The sequence below is a fragment of the Gorilla gorilla genome, chromosome X (genome assembly GCF_029281585.2).
Source record: "Gorilla gorilla gorilla isolate KB3781 chromosome X, NHGRI_mGorGor1-v2.1_pri, whole genome shotgun sequence".
In the NCBI taxonomy this organism is placed as follows: domain Eukaryota; kingdom Metazoa; phylum Chordata; class Mammalia; order Primates; family Hominidae; genus Gorilla; species Gorilla gorilla.
Window position 1 is genome coordinate 41832091 of NC_073247.2, and position 20878 is coordinate 41852968.

A 20878-nucleotide genomic window follows, 5' to 3' on the forward strand; every position below is an offset into this window, starting at 1 on the left:
GCTAAATTGCCTTGACACATGACTCTCTCTCTCTTTTTGTGTTAATATGTATTCATTCTTAGTGTCATTTCCATTATCTATTCCCTGGCTATACTTTGGAGGTATCATGGATGTTGCTCACCAAATGTACCCTTTACATCTAGCAATGTATCTGGTGCACATATTCTGATAAATAAACATCCATTGACAAATGAATCAATGAATGAATCAGTCAAGAGTATGTCTTTAGATAAATGTTTTTCTTAGGTAAGGAGAATCAAACCATTTAAGTGCATTAGAATTAAAAAGCATTTTAGCATTTGTGAGAAATTCTGAAAGCAGTAACAAATAGCAGTTTCTACTTTTACAAATATAACTGAGGTTAAACAAAATATACCAAGTAAAAAATAACTTCTTACTAACTTCGCTAATTATGGGTGAAATTGGTCATTTATGCTGTGACAATGATCAGAGACACCCTTGGAAACTATCCTTCTTTAATGAATAATGATGTCATTTTATAGTTTTATGCTTTCATTTTAGCATTTGAGAACAGTTCACAAACACACTAATTAATCTCTGCAATGATATTGTACTCCTATATTACAGGCCAATTCAAGAAAGTAAATCACACAGATTTCAAAAAGCATAGGAAAAATTTTTAGATGCCTAAGAAAATACTCTTTACCTTCTGTACCTTGTTATATATGTCTTTATAGTCTTAGACAGATCTTTAATAAAGAATTGAAACAGAAACAGAGATCCTTATTTTAGCTCCTTTATGTAAATCATATGCATATTTATGACTTAGTTCCTTTATCTTGTGGGCATTTTATATAATATATAATATAAAACATAAAATTTACAATAGCTGGTACAATAGCCCCCAATAAATATAGTTTGCTTAATTAATGTAATGAATTCATTAATACATTTGCCTTTTGCAAAACAGAAACTAGCTCGATATTGTGAAGTCCTAGGGTTTCCTCCCTCATCCCAATATGATGGCATCCCACCCCATGACTCTAAGAAGGATGTATATATTGATGATTACAAAAGTTAAAGCTCTTGTCCTGACATCTTCCCCTAGCTTCAGATCCAAATTTTGAACTGCACAGCTAGATACCCAATAAGTACCTCAAACTTAAACATGTCTAAACCCAGGCAGCTCTAGGGTTTCTACATGGAAGAGTAGCTATCTAGTTGACAAGCAATTTTTTTTTGTTTAGATTCAATGTTTTCCTGTTGTTGCTGGAAGTAAAGTATGGCTAATGGGCAGGTATTATTGGAGCATAGAAGCTCTTCAAGCCACCCTTTAAGACATCTCTTTAAAAAATCATTTATTTTATTTATATGTGATTGACAAATAATAGTTTGTATATTTATGGGGTACGATGTGATGTTTTGATCTTGGTATATATTGTAGAAAGAGTTGATCAAGCTCATTAACATATCCATTACCTCACCAACATATCATTTATTTTTTGCGGTGAGAACATTAAAAATCTATTCTTTTAGCAATTTTGAAATATATGAGACATTATTATTAGCCATGGTTACCACGCACTGCAATGGATCACTAAAACTTGATTTTCCCTACCAAATTTGTTCCTCTTTAAGTACCTGTTCCTGCTGAAAGCCGAGGAGACACCTGGATTGCCCTCTTTCTGTCCCTCCTGACCTCCAATGCATCAGCAAGACCTGTGATTGTTTCTAAACCATATTCCCTGATTCCAACCACCTCTTGTGATCTCCACTGCTACCTTTATCTAGATCTTATCTAGTACCAGTGCTTCCCACACTACTATCTGGTCTCCCTGCTTCCACTCTGGCTCTTCATATTTCCTCACCCCTAACTCACATGTTCCACCAAATGCATTCTCCACACAGCAGCCAATTATGTCTTGCCAATCTAGTCTACTTTCAAACTGCATTATAACAAAGCACCAGCAAAAAACCAAACACCTCCAACAAACTTCACCTAGGCTTTGATAAAGGTCAAGGTTTGCATTTCAAAAATTTTCCTCTTTGGAGTTGCAGAAAAGAAATATTCAGGGCTGAATTTCAGCAACCTTCTTATTAGCATTTACAAACTAGTTATACTTTGCTAATTTGTAACACCATTGAAAGTGAGGTTTAGCAATAAGTGTACTTTACATTGTGAACGTTAAAAACAAACAAGACATATTGTCTGGCAAAATATTTTTTGCTGTTGTTGTTGTTGTTTGAAATTGTATATATTTGAACTACCTTAAAAGATAATCAGAGGAAGTCCCAGGTAGTTGGACATTTAAAAGTTTGTCTTTTTTCTTTGAAAATAATACATGAAACTTGGAAATTGGGAAAACATATTTACTATAATATTCAAGTCAAAGAATGGAGAATTGCCCAATTAGGGTTTATATAAAATTAGTTTTCAAATTTAAAAAAAATCCAGACTAAATTATATCTTTATAATGTATAACCCTTAAGAGTTGTTTATATATCTTCTGATTGGTTTATAAGCGGAAGAGCTGCTGCATTGTTCAGTATCATTTCCCCATATTTCACTGAGAAATGAAGTTCAGAGAGTAATGAAACTATGTAAGGGCATACATATTATTTTATAACATCTATAGAATTTACATCTTTGGACTCTCATGCCTAAATTTAATTTCCTATTGGTTTATTATTTCATCTCTGCCTGACTTCTGTGTTTTATATCCCAAATTAAATTTCCCACAGATTTCCTTGGGTATATTATTACTCTATAAAACGGCAATAATCTGTTCACCATAGCCAACACTATTGCTTAATCATCTTTGTAATTATTTTACCATTTCTCTATTTTTTGTTTTGTAATACACATATTTAGGAAAGGACAAGTAAACCAAATTCCTAAATTGACAAAGTACTACGTATAAATTAAATAAAAGTTGGTACAGTCAAGCATGAATCTCTGAATAAAGCCACCAACTTTGAGAAGTGTTTCCAACAACCTTAAGTACTTTTTTTCTTCACTCCACTCTTTATAAAACTTGGTGATAAAGGTGTTCACGATGGAACTAAAAGTTATTTGGATTAAAATATTGCTGGTCTGGGATTCATGCTTCCCCAAGCAATATTGATTTGCTAGGGGATTTTTTTCTGTTCTGATTCAGTCTTTTTAATTTAAAATATTTTATATTTATGTTGCTTTTTTTCTGATGTTTTACTGAATTAATTCTATAGTTTCCAGGCCACGGCAACTCCTGTAAGGGTATGGCCCATACTGTCAGATTATATTATTCAGTGTTCCTCTGCTCATCTCAGATCCTTCAGAGGCTGCTATTTTTACACGTTCTATTACACATCAGGACTTTTAGGTTTTAATTTTAAAGAAGTGTTCCACATTTGAGCCCTCTGATATACCCTGAGTTATAGTTACAGTTACAGTTACAGTCAGATAACTTCTCAGAAAAAATGACTTTGTAGTTTGAACATGTTTTCTCCATCCCTCCATGTTAATTTTTTCCAGTTCACAAGTGAAAACAAGATTAGTATGCTCTGAATCTACCAGTCAGTATGTTTCATCTTCCACCTCAACATTGAACTGCTTCCTTTCACCTTATACACCTTTTTAAACAATACATTCAAGGACTTGGAATATAATTGGCAATTTTGTTGATGATGAATGAGGCTGAGCAATATAATGATGCCTTTTGCTACTCTATAGTGCTTTCAGTAAAAAGAAATGGCTTGAGGACTAAGAGTATATGAAATATGAGTTAGAGAAACAGCTCTAAGGTCCTTGATAATAAAGCACCTTTAAAAAGATATCATGAGATGATATTTCTCCCTACCAAAAAAACCCCAAAAAACTATGTGTGAAAAAAAAATCGGCTCTCTTGTATCAACATCGGGCATTCGTGCAATTAAAATCTTTTGTATGTGTCTGGTAATGATATCTAATATTTAACAGAGAAAGGCAAAAACTGGTTGAGTATAACTAAATTCTAAACTTGAAGTCTTTTCTTCCCTACTGGATACCACTACAGCTCTGCCTCAATGTATGTCTTAGGATTTACCACTTACCTTACTCCAACTTTTTTCAAGATCTATTAAGACAGTGGTTCCCAGCCTTTTTGGCACCAGGCATGAGTTTTCTGGAAGACAATTTTTCCACAGACTGGGAGGCAGGGGCGGGGGTATGGTTTCGAGATGAAACCGTTCCACCTCAGATCATCAGGCATTAGTTTCTCATAAGGAGGTCACAACCTAGATCCCTCGCATACATAGTTCACAATAGGGCTTGTGCACCTACGATAATCTAATGCCACGACTGATCTGACAGGAGGCAGAGCTCAGGCAGTAATGTTCACTTGCTCACCACTCACCTCCTGCTGTTCCAGTCCATGGTCCAGAGGTTAGGGATCCCTCTATTGAGACATAGGCTTACATGCATTCACTGAACAATGTTGGCTCCTGAAGAAAGCTTGGGAGTTTTGATAGAAGAGGATTTTAAGGTGTTTTCCTAAGATATTCTCACAACAGTTTTCGTAACAGGAGCTACTGAAGGAATATATTCACTTAAAGATGCTTTCTTCAAAACAGTAACTTTCAAAGATTTATAGTTTATAGCATAATCTAGGCAGGCAATCAACCCCATCAACACTCAACCCCATCTGCTCTCAACAAACTGAAATATACAAAATAAATGAACTGCTAAAAAATCGCTTCCAAATATAATTTAATCAACTGTTAACACCAGTGGGGCTATCTAGAATTAAAAAAAATAACATGGAACTTCTTTATCTGTTATTGTCTATTTTTTAAAAATTATTTATTTATTTACTTATTTCTAGATGGAGTCTTGCTATATTGCTCGGCCTGGTCTCAAACTCCTGGACTCAAGTGATCTTCCTGCTTCGGCTTCCCAAAGTGTTGGGACTGCAGGCATAAGCTGCTGTGCCGTGCCATCTATTTTTTTGTGTGTGATTTTTTTTTTCTTTTGAGACGGAGTCTCAACTCTGTCGCCCTGGCTGAAGTGCAATGGTGCGATCTCGGCTCACTGCAACCTCTGCCTCCAGGGTTCAAGTGATTCTCCTGCCTCAGCCTCCTGAGTAGTGGGGATTACAGGCATCTGCCACCACACCAGACTAATTTTTGTATTTTTAGTAGAGACGGGGTTCACCATCTTGGACAGGCTGGTCTTGAACTCCTGACCTCAGGTGATTTGCCCACCTCAGCCTCCCAAAGTGCTAGGATTACAGGTGTGAGCCACCACGCCTGGACTGCCATCTATTTTTTTTAAATAAGCATACCTATTGGGATCATAGTTCAGCTTCCAGTGCTTAATCATCAAAATCAAAACAAATGATCAAGTATTTATTATTATTTTTACATGTGAGATATATAATACATGCTAGGGATGATGCAAAGATGCATAAGGCACAAGCGTTGTTAGAGAGTTTACAGCCTAATTGAGGAGACAGGGGATCTGAAAATTAACAAAATATTTCAAGAGTTAAACAAGAAAGAAAACTTGGGGTCTTAGCTGGGACGTTATAGAGGCTCTTGCTATTTCTAGGATCTGCTTAAAATAAGGTTAAAAATTAATTATTACTTATATAATTTTAAATGTAGACATGTATAACTGTTATATCACTTCCTAGTCCTGACCCTGGCCTTTTCTTAGACTTGTGATTTCCTAAAACTTGGGACAAGATGTTAAGGAAAAATATGTAGGCCCGCTCATCCTCCTTTTTTTCCCCTCTTGCTCATGGCAAAGATAATTTTTAAACTAAAATAAACACAAATTGTGTAAGTATAACATTTGGATCTCACATCAGACTCACACAAATCTCAGATTCTTATCTAGTACCAATCTTTATTAATGACTGAAAGAATTATAGGGAAGTGCTGGGCACAGATAGAACATTATTTCCCTGGGGAACCTGAAATAATCAGACATGTGTTTCCAAAACATCCATGTTATTTCCCATTATGATGTGCTTTGGTTTCATATTAACAGATACATTTTTAAAAATTTACACAGAAACATTGAAAGGAAATCATTTCAGTCTCAAAAGTTTTCCATTTTATAACCTGTCAATTACAAAAACAGAAAAACGTTCATGTAGCTATGCCCTATTCTCCAGCCAGCCACGACTCATAAATCCAAACATTCCAGGTTTACTTACAATAAGCTATCTAGCCAGGCCAGGTATACCCTACTAAAATCATTTTATAGATAGGGATTTGCAGGTATCTTTCCTCTAGTTAACCACTATTAACAAGATTAACAAGAAGGTCTGGGAGGTCATTAACATGTTTATGAAGTGGTCTATTAAGGTCATTTATTCCCTTCACATCCCCCAGGGAATAAGTCACAGACCTGCTGTTAATACCCTTTATTCTCTTTAGTTTCCTCTTCGTTGTCCTCTTTCTCTCTCTCTCTCTCTCTCCATATATATATATATGTGTGTGTGTCTGTGTATGTATGTGTACATATAGATATATGAGTAAAATGTACACAAATTATTTTTAATTGGATGCATAAAGATATTTCCACCTTGAACTTTTGCTGTGCCTGCTCAGCCCCTCCTGCTCTATCTAGGATTCATTCTTCTATATTATTTGATTTTTTTTTTGGCAGAAAAGTTCTTGTAGTATTGATATAAGTAAGAGTGAGAAAAAACAATTAATCTAGCCTTTATTTGATAAAGCACTTGTATTTACATATTAACACAGGGTGCCTACATTTTTCGGATAGAGATTTTTCTTTCCTTTCCTCTTTGTTTTTATTCCTAGAGACAGAGTCTTGCTGTGTTGCCCAAGCTGGAGTGCAGTGGCACAAACACGGTTCACTATAGCCTCAACTTTCGGCCCCCTGGGCTCAAGCAATCCTCCTGCCTCAGCATCCTGTGTGCCTGGGACCACAAGCACATGCCACCATGCCAAGGATTTTTTTTTTTTTGTAGAGACAAGGTATCATTTTGTTGCTCAGGCTGGCTTCGAACTCCTGGGCTTAAGTGTTCCTTCTGCTTTGACTCCCCAAAGTGCTGGGATTACACGCTTGAGACACTGTGCCCAGCTATATTCAGACAGAGATTTTTCTTAATCTTCAGAAAACATAAGCCATTATTTATCTTCAAAAACATATTAATTGCCCAGATTGCTTTTGTAATTTTGAGTCATTATAAGAAAAAGTATGAGAAATACTTCTTTTGCACCATGTAGTTATAATGATAAAAAATAAAGACTAAAGAATATCACTCTGCAATAATGAATATCATTCTGCAATAAGAATAAAGTATCATTCTGCAATAAGATGAAATGTTCTGCATGTAATACATGGGCAGACTCAGTATTCCCCCAGCTTAAGGCTTGGGGGAAATTGTGACTTATAGCCACAGACCATATATATTTGCCTAGGAAAGCTAGAACCATAGGCCTCTGGCTTAAGGGAAGGATGAGACGATCTGTTCTGGAATGGGGGGCGGGGGGTGGTGTCAAAATCAAGGACATGCACAAATGTTGCAAAGGCTCCTGCAGAGCACTTCTTGTCCATCTAAATTGACCATGTGCTACCTTTCAAAAAGACTTACAATTGAGAGTATGAAGAGAAACACATTCCATGACATTTATTAAGTATGGTCTTGGCCATACTCTCTATCTTAGGGAAGCCCTGATGGAGGTGGTGGAATATGACTTAGAAATCCTTTGCTTTTCTGCTCCATTGGTCTATATGTCTGTTTTGGTACCAGTACCATGCTGTTTTGGTTACTGTAGCCTTGTAGTATAGTTTGAATTCAGGTGGTGTGATGCCTCTAGCTTTGTTCTTTTTGCTTAGAATTGTCTTGGCTATACGGGGTCTTCTTTGATTCCACATGAAATTTAAAACAGTTTTTTTTTTAATTCTGTGAAGAAGGTCATGGTAGTTTGATGGGAATAGCATTGAATCTATAAATTACTTTGGGCAGTAAAACCATTTTCACGATATTGATGCTTCCTATCCATGAAATACCTCAGAAATAATACCACACATCTACAAACATCTGATCTTTGATAAACCTGACAAAAACAAGCAATGGGGAAAGGATCTCCTATTCAGTAAACGGTGCTGGGAAAACTCTCTAGCCATATGCAGAAAACAGAAACTGGACCCCTCCCTTACAGCTTATACAAAAATTAACTCAAGATGGATTAAAGACTTAAATGTAAAACCCCAAATCCTAAAAACCCTAGAAGGAAACCTAGGCAATACCATTTAAGACACAGGCATGGGCAAAGACTTCATGACAAAAACTCCAAAAGCAACTGCAACAAAAGACAAAATTGAGAAATGGAATCTAATTAAACTAAAGAGCTTCTGCACAGCAAAAGAAACTATCATCAAAGTGAATAGGCAACCTACAGAATGGGAAAACATTTTTTCAATCTACCCATCCGACAAAGGTCTAATATCCAGAATTTACAAGGAACTTAAACATATTCACAAGAAAAAGACAAACAACCTTATCAAAAAGTGGGCAAAGGATATGAACAGACACTTCTCAAAAGAAGACATTTACATGGCCAACAAACATATGAAAAAAAGCTCAACATCACTGATCATCAGAGAAATGCAAATGAAAACCACAATGAGATACCATCTCACACCAGTCAGAATGGTGATTATTAAAAAGTCAGGAAACAACAGATGCTGGCTAGGCTGTGGAGAAATGGGAACGCTTTTGAACTGTTGATGGGAATGTAAATTAGTTCAACCATTGTGGAAAACAGTATGGCAATTCCTCAAGGATCTAGAACCAGAAATACCATTTGGCCCAGCAATCCCATTACTGGGTATACACCCAAAGGAATATAAATCATTCTGCTATAAAGACACATGCATACGTATGTTTATTGCAGCACTATTTACAATAGCAAAGACATGGAACCAACCCAAATGCCCATCAATGATAGACTGGATAAAGAAAATGTGGTACATATAAACCATGGAATACTATGCAGCCATAAAAAGGAATGAGATCACATCCTTTGCAGGGACATGAAACTGGAAGCCATCATCCTCAGCAAACTAACACAGGAACAGAAAACCAAACACTGCACGTTCTCACTCACAAGTGAGAGTTGAACATTAAGAACACATGGACACAGAGAGGGAAACAATGCACACCAGGACCTGTTGGGGTTTGGGGGTTGAAGGGAGGGAACTTAGATGATGGGTCATTAGGTGCAGCAGACCACCATGGCATACATATATCTATGTAACAAACCTGCACGTTCTGCACATGTATCTCGGTTTTTTGGTGTGTTTTTTTTTTTAGAAGAAAAAAAGAAAAAAGAAGGGGGGAGATCTCATTTTAATTGATTTAGACCAGAATAAAACATTTTAAAAATTAAAAAAAAAAAAAAGAAATACTTTGTTTTCTCAGCCTGCAGGGAGGTAGAAGAGTGCTTACATCAGGGCTGGCCAAGTTTTTGTTTCATTTTGTTTTTTGTTCCCCTTTATTGCCCAAAGCAGCAAAGAGTAACTTAGGTCTCTGCAACTTGATTGCGAAGATACGCCAAGGAAAACCCACCTAACAGTGCAGGGAAGGACTACTAGAGTAGTTTTGGTGATGCCCAAGATGGCAGCCTCACAGTGGTGGATTGGCCACATTTGGTTATACAAATGGCCAGTTTTCAATCAAAAATATTAGAAAGTTGAAACAGCTGGAAGCAATAGCTGAGATGATGATGATTATTTTATTTGATTTATTTATTTTTATTTGTATAAATTTCTGAGGTACAAGTGCAGTTTTGTTACAGGGATGTATTGCATAGTGGTGAACCTGGGCTTTTAGTGTATCCATCACCAAAGTAATGCACCTTGTACCCATTAAGTAACGTCTCATTATCCACCCCTCACCCAGCATACTGCCCTTCTGAATCTCCAATGTCTATCCTTCTTATCATGACGATTTTAAGTATCAATTCTCCCCCCTCCCCTTTATTAGAATGACTTGGATAAGCCTCCAACTTTTTTGAATCTCAGCTGTTTCTTCCTTTTTTTTTAACTTTTATTTATTTATTTATTTTGAGATGGGGTCTCACTCTATCACCCAGGCTGGAGCGCAGTGGTGTGATCTCGGCTCACTGCAACCTCCGCCTCCCTGGTTCAAGGGATTCCCCTGCCCCAGCCTCCTAAGTAGCTGGGACCACAGGTGCATGCCACTACATTCAGCTACTGTTTTGTATCTTTGGTAGAGATGGGGTTTCGCCATGTTGCCCAGGCTGGTCTTGAACTGCTGAGCTCAAGTGATCCACCCACCTTGGCCTGCCAAAGTGCTGGGATTACAGGCATGAGCCACCACGCCTGACTGATAGCAGTTTTTTTCTTTATTGGATAATCAGTGGAGTGTTATAAGGATTAAATGGGAAGATACAGATGAAACACTTTGTCATTTAGCACATAGTAGGCACACATTAAACTGCTTTTCTTCCTGTCTAGCAGATTCCATGGACTTATCTATGAGATACACTGTTTACAGAAAACTCATGAACAAGAAATAGTGACCAAAAGGGAAGAAAACAACAAAACGATTCCTTCTAAAGCAACAAAGAAGCAAGTTAAAAATTACACATTGCACTGACCATCTGACATGCAATGGCTTTGGGGACCAAGATGGATGTGGATAAGCTGAGAAAGAAAAACAGAAAAAAGCAGTTGAGAGTTTCAGGAAGAGCAGTGAGGCTTTTCAGTTTCATCCCCCCAGGAGTTAATGGTATCACAGAAAACGTGATCATTTGCCGAATGCCGACAGTGAGCTAAGTCTCATCTAGGACCTGCTCTTAGAAGCTTTCCAGAGTCAATATCTAGAGATACTGTTTTTCTATCTTGTACAACGGTTTAAAAAATTTGCAACATGACAGCACTGATTTATACAATGCACTCACAGTCTATTTCTTTAAAAAAGAATACATACACACACACACACACACACACACACAGAGAGAGAGAGAGAGAGAGAGAGAGAGTTACCGTGTTAACATTTTTCCTGAAAAAAGTATTTAATACCCTCTCCCTACCCCCTACTCCCCCACCCTATCCCCTGGAATGAAGGAGGGGAAGACTGAATGGGATTTGGAGTTTTCCCACTGAGAAAGGGGCATTTTCTGCAACCAGGTCAGTGTTCAAAGGACTAATGCTCTAAGGAAATTATCCAAAGAAGAGAGAGGCAGTTCAGGGTTATTAAGTTATTTTAAAACATTGCCTGGGCTGTTGCTGCTGACCTTTGTGAAGGGAACAGGATGCTGCTTCCCAGGGGAACAGAATAAGAAGCAATTAGAGAAGCCTAGGAGAGGCTCGGGAATGTTTGGGAATTCACACATACCCCAAATTACGTGGGAACGCTAAGAATGAAAATAAACTAATTTGATTAGGGACATATTTGGGTTCTAGAAAATATTCTAAAAATGCAGCTCACACTGGGGCTATATCTCTATGAGTGTTTTCCTAAAAACCTGAACACTCAGTATCTAATAGAGGTCAATAAGACTTCAATCCAGTTTCAGAGGAGAAAAGGAAAGCCAATTAACATTTCTTAAGTAATATTCCTTATGTGTCATAAAGTAGAATGGGTGTCACGTTAAGCAAATGGCTCAAACGAACAGAGTTGGGACATGATACAGTTGTTTCAAATGCAGATTTATTTGATGTGACTACTGGTTTTTTTCTAACACGTGATTATGTAAGAAAGTGCATGTTTAAGGAAGTTAGAAAAAGAAAATGGGGAAATAGCTGAAATAATTTACTCCTCTTCTTTTGGATAAACCAACTTGAATATGTTCTATGCTCATTCTCACATTTCCAAAAGTGCCACGAATGAGGCAGGGAATGCTATACCATGTGTATTATAATACAGGATTATTTTGCCCGTACACACATTAAATTTTAGCTGCCACATGTATAGGTGTATGTATATATGTTGCCACCTTTCCACATGACATATGCCATATAGAATGTTACAACATTTTTCTGTAAAATAAAAATGTATCATTGATGACATTCTGTTAAGACTCAGTGGCTACTATATCCTGGCCCAAAAAGTAGGTCCTGTCCACAATGCTCAGTGAAAAACAGTAGTTGATCAATTTAAAGCTCTATTGACCACTAGAAAACCAGAAGAAGCCTCATGAATGATATTTAGGAAAAACAGACTCTAGTTCTACTGAAACAAAGCTAGAGCTGAGAGTGGTCCCAGGCATTATCTAGTTCAACCTTCTCATTGAGGTTGAGCTAAGTTATACTCCTTATCATATTGTTAGATTAAGATAGAACGGAATCTAGAACTCACGTTTTGGTATGTACCATTCATACATCCATGCCAAGGACTGTCCCTTAAGCACCAAACTGTAGGAGCTATGAGAAACTCTATCAAACACTCGGCATGCTTTCTACCACTAAAGTTCATGTCTAGAGGGCATGAGAGATGGATTTGAGTGGTAAATCTAAATTGACACACAAATACTACAAGATTTTTTTGAAGGTGAAATGAGTCAGCAAACTGAAAAGCACATAGAATTACTGACATATGTTCATGAATTCATTCCAATATTTACCAAGTACCTGTTATCTGTGAGGCACTATGCTAGAAAAAGAGATAACAACAGCTATCCTCCTGGAGTCTGTTATTTCAGTCAAGGTGATACAAATCAGCTTATGAAACTACAAAAAAGGATGTGAGGGTTTTTTTCATGAACCTATGAGACACAGATGATATCAACATCTACATCTCCCAACAAGATCTATAAAACCAAAACCAGACTCAGTACTCTGCACAACACTATGGCACCCCTTTCACTCTCTTTCAGTTAATATCTTAACCTGAATTGTTTTCATGATTATATCATCAATAATGTATTACCAACTATTCCTTCATTGTGGTTCCAGAGCTTACTGAGACTCAGGTAATGTGACCTTTGAAACTATCAAATGGCAGAGGAGAAAACACAGAAGAGAAGATTGACCTCTGGGTTATCTTTGTGTACTAAAGCCTTTTGAAAAGTCAGAGCATCAGGCTTTTGGCAGTGATTTCAAAAATTTAATTACCCCGAATCATTCACCAGCATCCTCAAAGACTGACAGATCAAATTAGACAGCTGATTCTCTGTTGCATCCACTTCTTATCATCAATAGTGCTAAATAGTTAAGTGAAACGTTTAATATTATTTGTCCTTTCTATCCCGATAAGATTGATGGTGCAATAAGAATCCTCAAGGGCAATATGAAGATTCATTTTCACTTCTCTGGAAAATGATCACAAACAATTTCTATTTCAAAGTCAACATTCACAAAATCAGAAAATGTTAGTACTGGAAATGACCTGTGATATCATGTCATTCTGCTTCCTTAAATGACAGAGGGAGAAACTGAGGCCCACAGAAAATAAGCAATTTCCCATTGGTCAAGTATTAATAGCTAGGTGACAGTAAAGCTGGAACTAGAATTCAAGTCTTGTGATGCCTAGCCTATTTAAAATTTCCCCTATTTAATGTTGTCTTAGCTGCTAAAAGGTATATTTTGAAGAAAAATATACATAAGAAGGATCTTACCAGAAATAGCACAAAATTATATACTACATGATGTGTTCACATTGTATGAAAGATTATGACAAAATTCAACTGATTTTCAAACCCAATGTCAGAAGACTTGTATCATTCTTAGAAGAGTGAGGTGTCTGGAATAAGAAATGAGGAAATTTTTTTTTTTTTTTTTGAGGCAGAGTCTTGCTCTGTCACCCAGGCTGGAGTGCAGTGGCGCGATCTCGTCCACTGCATGCTCCGCTTCCCGGGTTTATGCCATTCTCCTGCCTCAGCCTCCCAAGTAGCTGGGACTACAGGCGCCCGCCACCACGCCCAGCTAATTTTTTGTATTTTTAGTAGAGACAGGGTTTCACCGTGTTAGCCAGGATGGTCTCAATCTCCTGACCTCGTGATCTGCCCGCCTCAGCCTCCCAAAGTGCTGGGATTACAGGCGTGAGCCACCGCACCTGGCCTGAGGAAATGTTTTCTATGTTGATATCATACTCCAGTTTCTTTATAATAAGAGCCCATCTCATTGTCAGAAGACGTGTCTACTGCAAACCAGCCAACACAGGGATATTTAACACGTTGATTGCTGTTAAGGCTAAGATGTAGTTAGGCACTGCTCCCTCTGTATATAAATACAGGTACTGAAATAGCAATCAATATTATGAAGGAAGAAATCAACCAACCAAAACTTGAACTGGAGCAATGCCTGGTACCAACAGGGGCTAGAAGAAGAATGAGAGCAAGATATGCTTTAAGCATGGGACATATTTGGAATTGGAAAAAATTGCCATGAAAGTAGTAATAGAGGCAATACAGTAGGGGGCAGGGGAAGGTGGTGTCAAGATTCAGATGCTACTGGAGTTAGGGGAACACTGGTACTAAAAACCGGAGCAAGATCCGTGAGTTCAAACCAGAATGTAGACCAACAGGATACAGAGAGCCACATATACCAAAAGGTAAATCTAGACAGATGGCCACAGTTCCATGCAGAGAGTCAAATACTCGTACTAATAGAGCTATAGGAATGGTAGGCCATAAGAAGACAGGACAGTCAGAACCCAAATCAGCAATTTTGTCAGCACACACAGCAACAGTAATAAGAAATGTTGACTGAAGCAACTGTTAACGTCATCCAATAAGGTTTTATATCGCATTTTGCTAAGCAGGAAGCAGCAGAAAGTTGTGAGCAACTCAGATGCAATAAATGGTTGTGGAAACATGCCTGAGATTGAGAGTGAAGAGAAGGGTCGATCAAGGTCATCAGGCAACATATACAGCAATGTATATACAACATTCAAAATTACCAGCAGGAAAAGATAAACACTCCTTTGGACATGAGTTGCTTCTTGAGCACTGCATGTAAAAAAAGCTGAGCAGTTAGCAAGTTCCCAAGAACCCCATCTTTCACTCTTCTGTGAAGGGCTTCAGAGATATTTCGAAAGGGAACCTGATGAAATGCATTACTGCTGATGGAGTCAGCAGGTTTACTCCTGAGTTTCATTAGTGAATTCTTCCCAATATTTAGCAACCACAGCGTCTTTGAAGGAGGAAAGGACCAGCTTGTCTAAAAATCAAATCCTTCCTAAGGGAAAGCTGGCAGAAATATAAGGTCAAACACTTCTGCTGGTATTACAGAAAAGTAGCAGAAAACCAACCTTCGGCTAGAACTAATATATGCAGAAGAGGTTATGACCTCAATTGATCTCTCCATTTCTGCACCAATGGGAGACAGCAAATAACATTTACTTTCTTCATGAGTGAGTGGAAACTAGAGACAATGCTAACAAATTTCATAACCAATATTTGGGCCAGCCTAGTCACGACATCCCAAAGAAGATATAACAGAGCTGGAAAAGATCCAGGGAAAAACAACTAAGATAATCAAGGGGAAAGCTTATCTTTCCGTCAAGGACAGACTAAAAGACTAAAAAGGATTAGAATTTCTCAGACTGGGAAGATGAAAATGAAAAGCATTAGTAGGGGGATGTGAGGCTAAAGTCAACTCTGGATAAATATAAATGTTTTTACTGAATTTCAAAGAATTTAATTAAGGCCATTCCTTGAGGTTAAAGGATGCAGATTCAAGAGAAATTAAAATGCCTATATTTATATAGAAGTAGGTACATTTATGGAACATATTATTATTAAGACAAAGCTGAAGTGGGGAATGGGAAAAGTTTGACACCATTGGATAAACTCATTGCCAGTTGATTTACAATGCATTATTAAGAAGTGGTCGTGATGTATCCGAATTTTTAAGGTAAAATGTACTAGGTTACCTGACAAAATAACCATTGGTATCTTCATCTGGGACAGAGTTCTGGGCTAGTTGCCCTGTTGGTCTGACCCAGTGTGATATTTCTTACGCTTTTATTATGACATCTATGCTGGAACATCCTGCATGCATGTTTGGGATTCCTAAATTCTTTTGACAGTCCAGAATACAGAAGAATAATTTTCTAACTCATTAAGAAAGCAAGAGAGTCCCAGCTCTTGGCTCTGTTTGGTTTACCCATATGGGAGCATGCAACACAAAAAGGTGAAAGAAATCCTAACAGAATGCAGCAGCTGGTTAAAGGCTACTATATTGAAATTTTCATGAGTTTGACAGTAGGCCAAAAAACTACAAAATGGCAGAGAGTAGAAAAGGCAGTTGTAACAGGTTGAACATTGTTGGTGATTATTTTTTCAGTGGCAATGAAAGCTGTAATCAAATAACCTGAAAGAGATGCTGGCAGGAATAAGGGAGCCCCAAGGGAGAGGGAATATGAAAACTGTAACAATGATGTATGCTGTGGACAAATAAACTAGACAAACACGTAGTTTGAAGTATCAAAATCAAGGTTCTTAGCATCATATGAAAAGCTGATGTCAGGATGCAGGCATAAACACTGCCTGATTTGCAAACTAGAGCAAAAGATGTTAATGACTTAAAATCTCAAGAATGAGTGCACAATTCAACAACCAACAGGAACTGTGCCATTGGTATAGAAACCTCTTGTTATGTGGGCGATCCCTTTATCCCAGCATTGAAAAGAAAAAGTTACAAAGCATTAAAAACATAGCCAGAGAAGACACCTGGTTTTGCAGCTGGGCATCTGTGGTAAAAACTCTTGACTGGAAGTCAAGACAAACAAGATAAAAAAGAGGAAAAATGAGGACTGGTTGAAGCACTGTCACTGTAAACTGATTTTTGTTCTTTTTAGACCAAGACGGCATCTCAGATTATGAACGGCATTAAGCTGTGCATAAAGTCCACCGAACCTTGTACATCAAATTAATTTGGTTTCCATAGAACATTTTAGATAATAGTAATGGCTAATAAGACACAAGTGCAAATTTTCCTGCCTATTGTTCTCTCTCTCTTATCATGAGCCAGGAAGCATAATAGTCCTAAATTATATACCAAGATTTGAGCTCTTTAAAGAGGTGTGTGGTGAAATTGGAGTGGGTTGATAGGGCATATCTAAAGCTAATTAAACAGTGGAAAAATAAAATTCCTATTTTTTAAAGTAAGAATTTACATTATGTTCATTAAAATAATGAATTTTAAAAATAAAGATATTATCGAACAAAAGCTGAGATCTTCGGTTTTTAAGTTTGGACAGGACAACTGAATGAGTCATGCTCATTAAGTCTTAGAGCTAAAAAGGATCTTAGATATCATCTAGTCCAACTCTTTATTTTATAAATTAGAAACCAAGGTTTGGCTGGGCATGGTGGCTCAAGCCTGTAATCCCAGCACTTTGGGAGGCCGAGGCGGGTGGATCACCTGAGGTCAGGAGTTCGAGACGAGCCTGACCAATATGGTGAAACCTCGTCTCTACTAAAAATACAAAAATTAGCCAAGCGTGGTGGCAGGTGCCTGTAGTCTCAGCTACTCGGGAGCTAAGACGAGAGAACTGCTTGAACCCGGGAGGCAGGGGTTGCAGTGAGCCGAGATCGGGCCACTGCACTCCAGCCTGGGCAACAGAGTGAAACTCCATCTCAAAAAAAAAAAAAAGAAAAAAAAAGAAAAGAAAGAAACCAAGATTTTTATAGGTTAAGTGACTTGCCTAAAGCCATACAGTCGCCTAATGACAGAGCCTCTAAGACTAGACTGGAGGACTAAAATTGAAGTTTTCTTGTTCATAGATCTGTGCCCTTATCAATACCATCACCATGGTCTTTAGGTACATGAAGGAGCATTGGACAAATAGGATATGTAGCTGCTCTCTAATTCCACTGAGAAACAGCAAGAGACTAATACACAGAAGGGAATTACAGCTTTTCTGGAATTTGTCTCTTTCTTATTTTTTGGACGGAGTTCATTTCCATTCCCTCACAGCAATGTACTGGGATCTCTTGTAGTAGAAGTAACATCAGGGAGAAGATGAATATATAGGGAAAGGACAATGGGACCGGGGAGACCCTAGCAATCCATGTGAGACCTCTAGTGAGCCCCAAACAAGTAGTCATTTGGAGAATAATAGCTTAAAGGTGTCTTGAATTCTCCAGTGGTCCTAAAACCTCATCTATGAAAGGAGAAAAAGAGTCTTTGTTTCAGCTCATAAAGGAATTGGATAAAAGTGAGAGCTTTATGAATTGGTTGAAGAAGTAGCAGGTCTCAAACATCTTAGTCAGAAATAAAAATTTGTGAGGACAAAGACACTGATGTAGGAAATCACTGTCTAGAGTTTGAAGAAAATTGTTCCATAAAATATACAGTGGATGTAAGGTAATATACAGTGCATGTCTACAGCAATATATTATTTAATAAAGCATGTGATTTAAATAGGTATTTAAAATGTAGTTTTGAGTGACTAAACTAATGAATTAAATATAACAATAATAAAATTAAATTCAGAAAATAAGAAAACTAAAAAGCAGAATCAAACATACTAAAAAAGAATTTTCAAGTTAAGAGATACCTCATCTGGAAAAATGTAATAAGACAAATGGTAAACCGTTTCCTAAAGCATGTATTTCTCCTGAAAGAGTCAAAAGACTACCTTCACTCCCATTTTTCTCAGTTAACAAAATAGAGGCATAAAATCAAATTTCTTGAGGACTGTAGTAATGAAGATCTAGGACTGCTGTTATTGCTTTAGAACTGAATTAAGAAGAATTGATGGACAGTGAAAGAATAAAAACAGATTCGATAAAAGATGGCAGGCGGAAAAAAATGGGAAAACATCTAATATTTTTAGTCAGACTTATGGCAGAAGCAAGTTCAAAGACTTCGGTTGGTATCGAGGACTATTTTATGAACCCAGTAAATTGTAATTGTTGTTGAGGTTTCCAATTGAAAGTTAAATTTAAGTTAGACTCTACTGCACAATGGATGAGAGACTGTGAAGGTATCGTAACCACTCAATATCCTCTCTCCTCTCTCTTCTATGTTGACCCAATATATTGTCATTTATATTTCATGCAAAATACTACAGAAGGTGCTTCCAAGCACTCGTATTCTTTTGACTGGCACAGATGTTTCCAGAAAACAGTATCGTTCTGTTGTTAGTTGACAAATACTGAGTGTTATGTATCAAGAATGAACAACTAAGCCCTACGAGTCGAGGACTGCTGCTTTCTGCCTTTTGGAAACATGAAGTATTCATTCACCCAAAACAGTTGTGTACATATAACTGTGGAAATCTTCTATCTTTGACGGAAGAAGAAATGTGAGAAAACCCCTAAATAAAAGAAATTGTTCTCGCAAAGATTGACTCCCACTATCAATAAAATTATCTGGAGCTTTTTGTTCTATTGTGAAAAATCTGCCCCCTCTGTCACAAAACACACCATATATCCTGCATTAAATAAACTTTTCTTAAAAGTGGTTCCCCATTGCATCAGCAAATTTACAATGGTAATTTTAGAATAAGTTTTTTATCCAAGCTTCCTCAGGAAAAAAAAGACACAGGTATTGTAGGCCAGGCTAATGTCGCATTTTAAAAATAAACTCACTTGTGAATATACAGATTAGTCACAATAAATGCTCTTTTAAAAATGTGATACTTCCAACTTACTTGATATAGTAGGGCACTTTGTTTGGCGAGATGGCTCTCTCCCAGGGACCCTGGACAGACGCTGAAAAGAAGGGAGGAAAAAAAGAAAGGCAAGGAGGTCAAATTCATCGCAAACAGGAAAGACAACATTAATCTCCAGAATTACAATTTTACACTGATATTGGTCTGTTTGCTCAGCTGCCCATGAAGACAGGATGGATTAACCTGCTGTTCTGAAATTTCTGTCCTAATCTAAGTGAAATTGAACTCATTCAGGCACAAAGATAAATGCGAAGAAAAAAAAAACCCACAAACATTTCCACTGCTAAACCTATAGAACAGATAAGAAACTGAATGAGTAGACTGACGGGGTTTCTTGTATGTGTCTCCCTTGAGTGCTTTTTTTTATAATACTTCCCGTTGCTGGTTCTCAATATTTTTTACTATTTGACTGACTGGATTTTATTATTTCAGTAGCTGAAATATCCCTCTGTGATATATTTACATTCTAAGTTATTGAAGCTAAAGTAATATGCTTATCACTCTGATATGGTTGTTTTTATCTTTATTGGTTTAAAGAGAATCCAAATTCACTTACCAAATAGATGCTTAATTTGGTGCCTCAAAATGTCAGCTGACCAGTGTGATCTTATTAGAAAAGGTGACCAAAAGTGAGGGAATGTCTACTGATATCAGAGCGTAATAAGACTTTTGTTATGAGTGATGAATCCTATACGTGAAATTTCATTTCACATACTAGGAATTTGTTTTATTATGACTTCACTGTGTATTGGTCAAATGAATGATCTTTGCATTGTTTTTTTTTTTCAGGCTTAAGTTGTAGGATTTCTTCCCTAAAGCTGAACCTCTACAAATATATTTTATATACTGTTTGATCTGATGGTTTTTTTTCTTTCTTTAAGACAAAATAATCTTGTTGAGGAGGCACTATAACATTTCCTCAACAATATAATCTTCCTCCTGAATATAGTTTTAAGACACTGGAGCTTTAAGAAACACAGAGTATTATCAGAAACAGAAATAAAAGAAGCATTCTTATTAATATCTAGCAACTTTATGTGTCTATACTTTTTCCCTGAATTTTCATTCTGCTAATAATTTGAAGCACAGCTGATGCTGACCATTATTTCCTCCTATGAAAAACTCCCTTTTAAATTAGTCTTACAGTAAATTCACTCCGCAGTGTATTGAGATGTAAGAAAACGTCAAAGCTAATACATCCTCGACTACACTGTATAATATGAAAGAACAGCTTCTAATAAAAGTTAACTTCACCCACTGCCAGACAATTTAAGCGTAATGAAACTCCAGCTTCTTTGTTTTATATAGAGTAATAGAGGGATCAAATC

General features: G+C 37.1%; 1 protein-coding gene across 13 annotated transcripts in view; it reads right to left on the reverse strand.

The window, feature by feature from the left end:
• The window catches only part of DMD (dystrophin), a 2091067-nt gene that overhangs the window by 183897 nt on the left and 1886292 nt on the right, over window positions 1-20878 (reverse strand). For all 13 annotated transcript variants that reach the window (XM_055376532.2, XM_055376533.2, XM_055376528.2 and 10 more), the window contains one exon: window positions 19530-19590. In XM_055376532.2, coding sequence (XP_055232507.1) covers window positions 19530-19590 — 61 coding nt within the window. The remainder of the gene's footprint in view (window positions 1-19529; window positions 19591-20878) is intronic.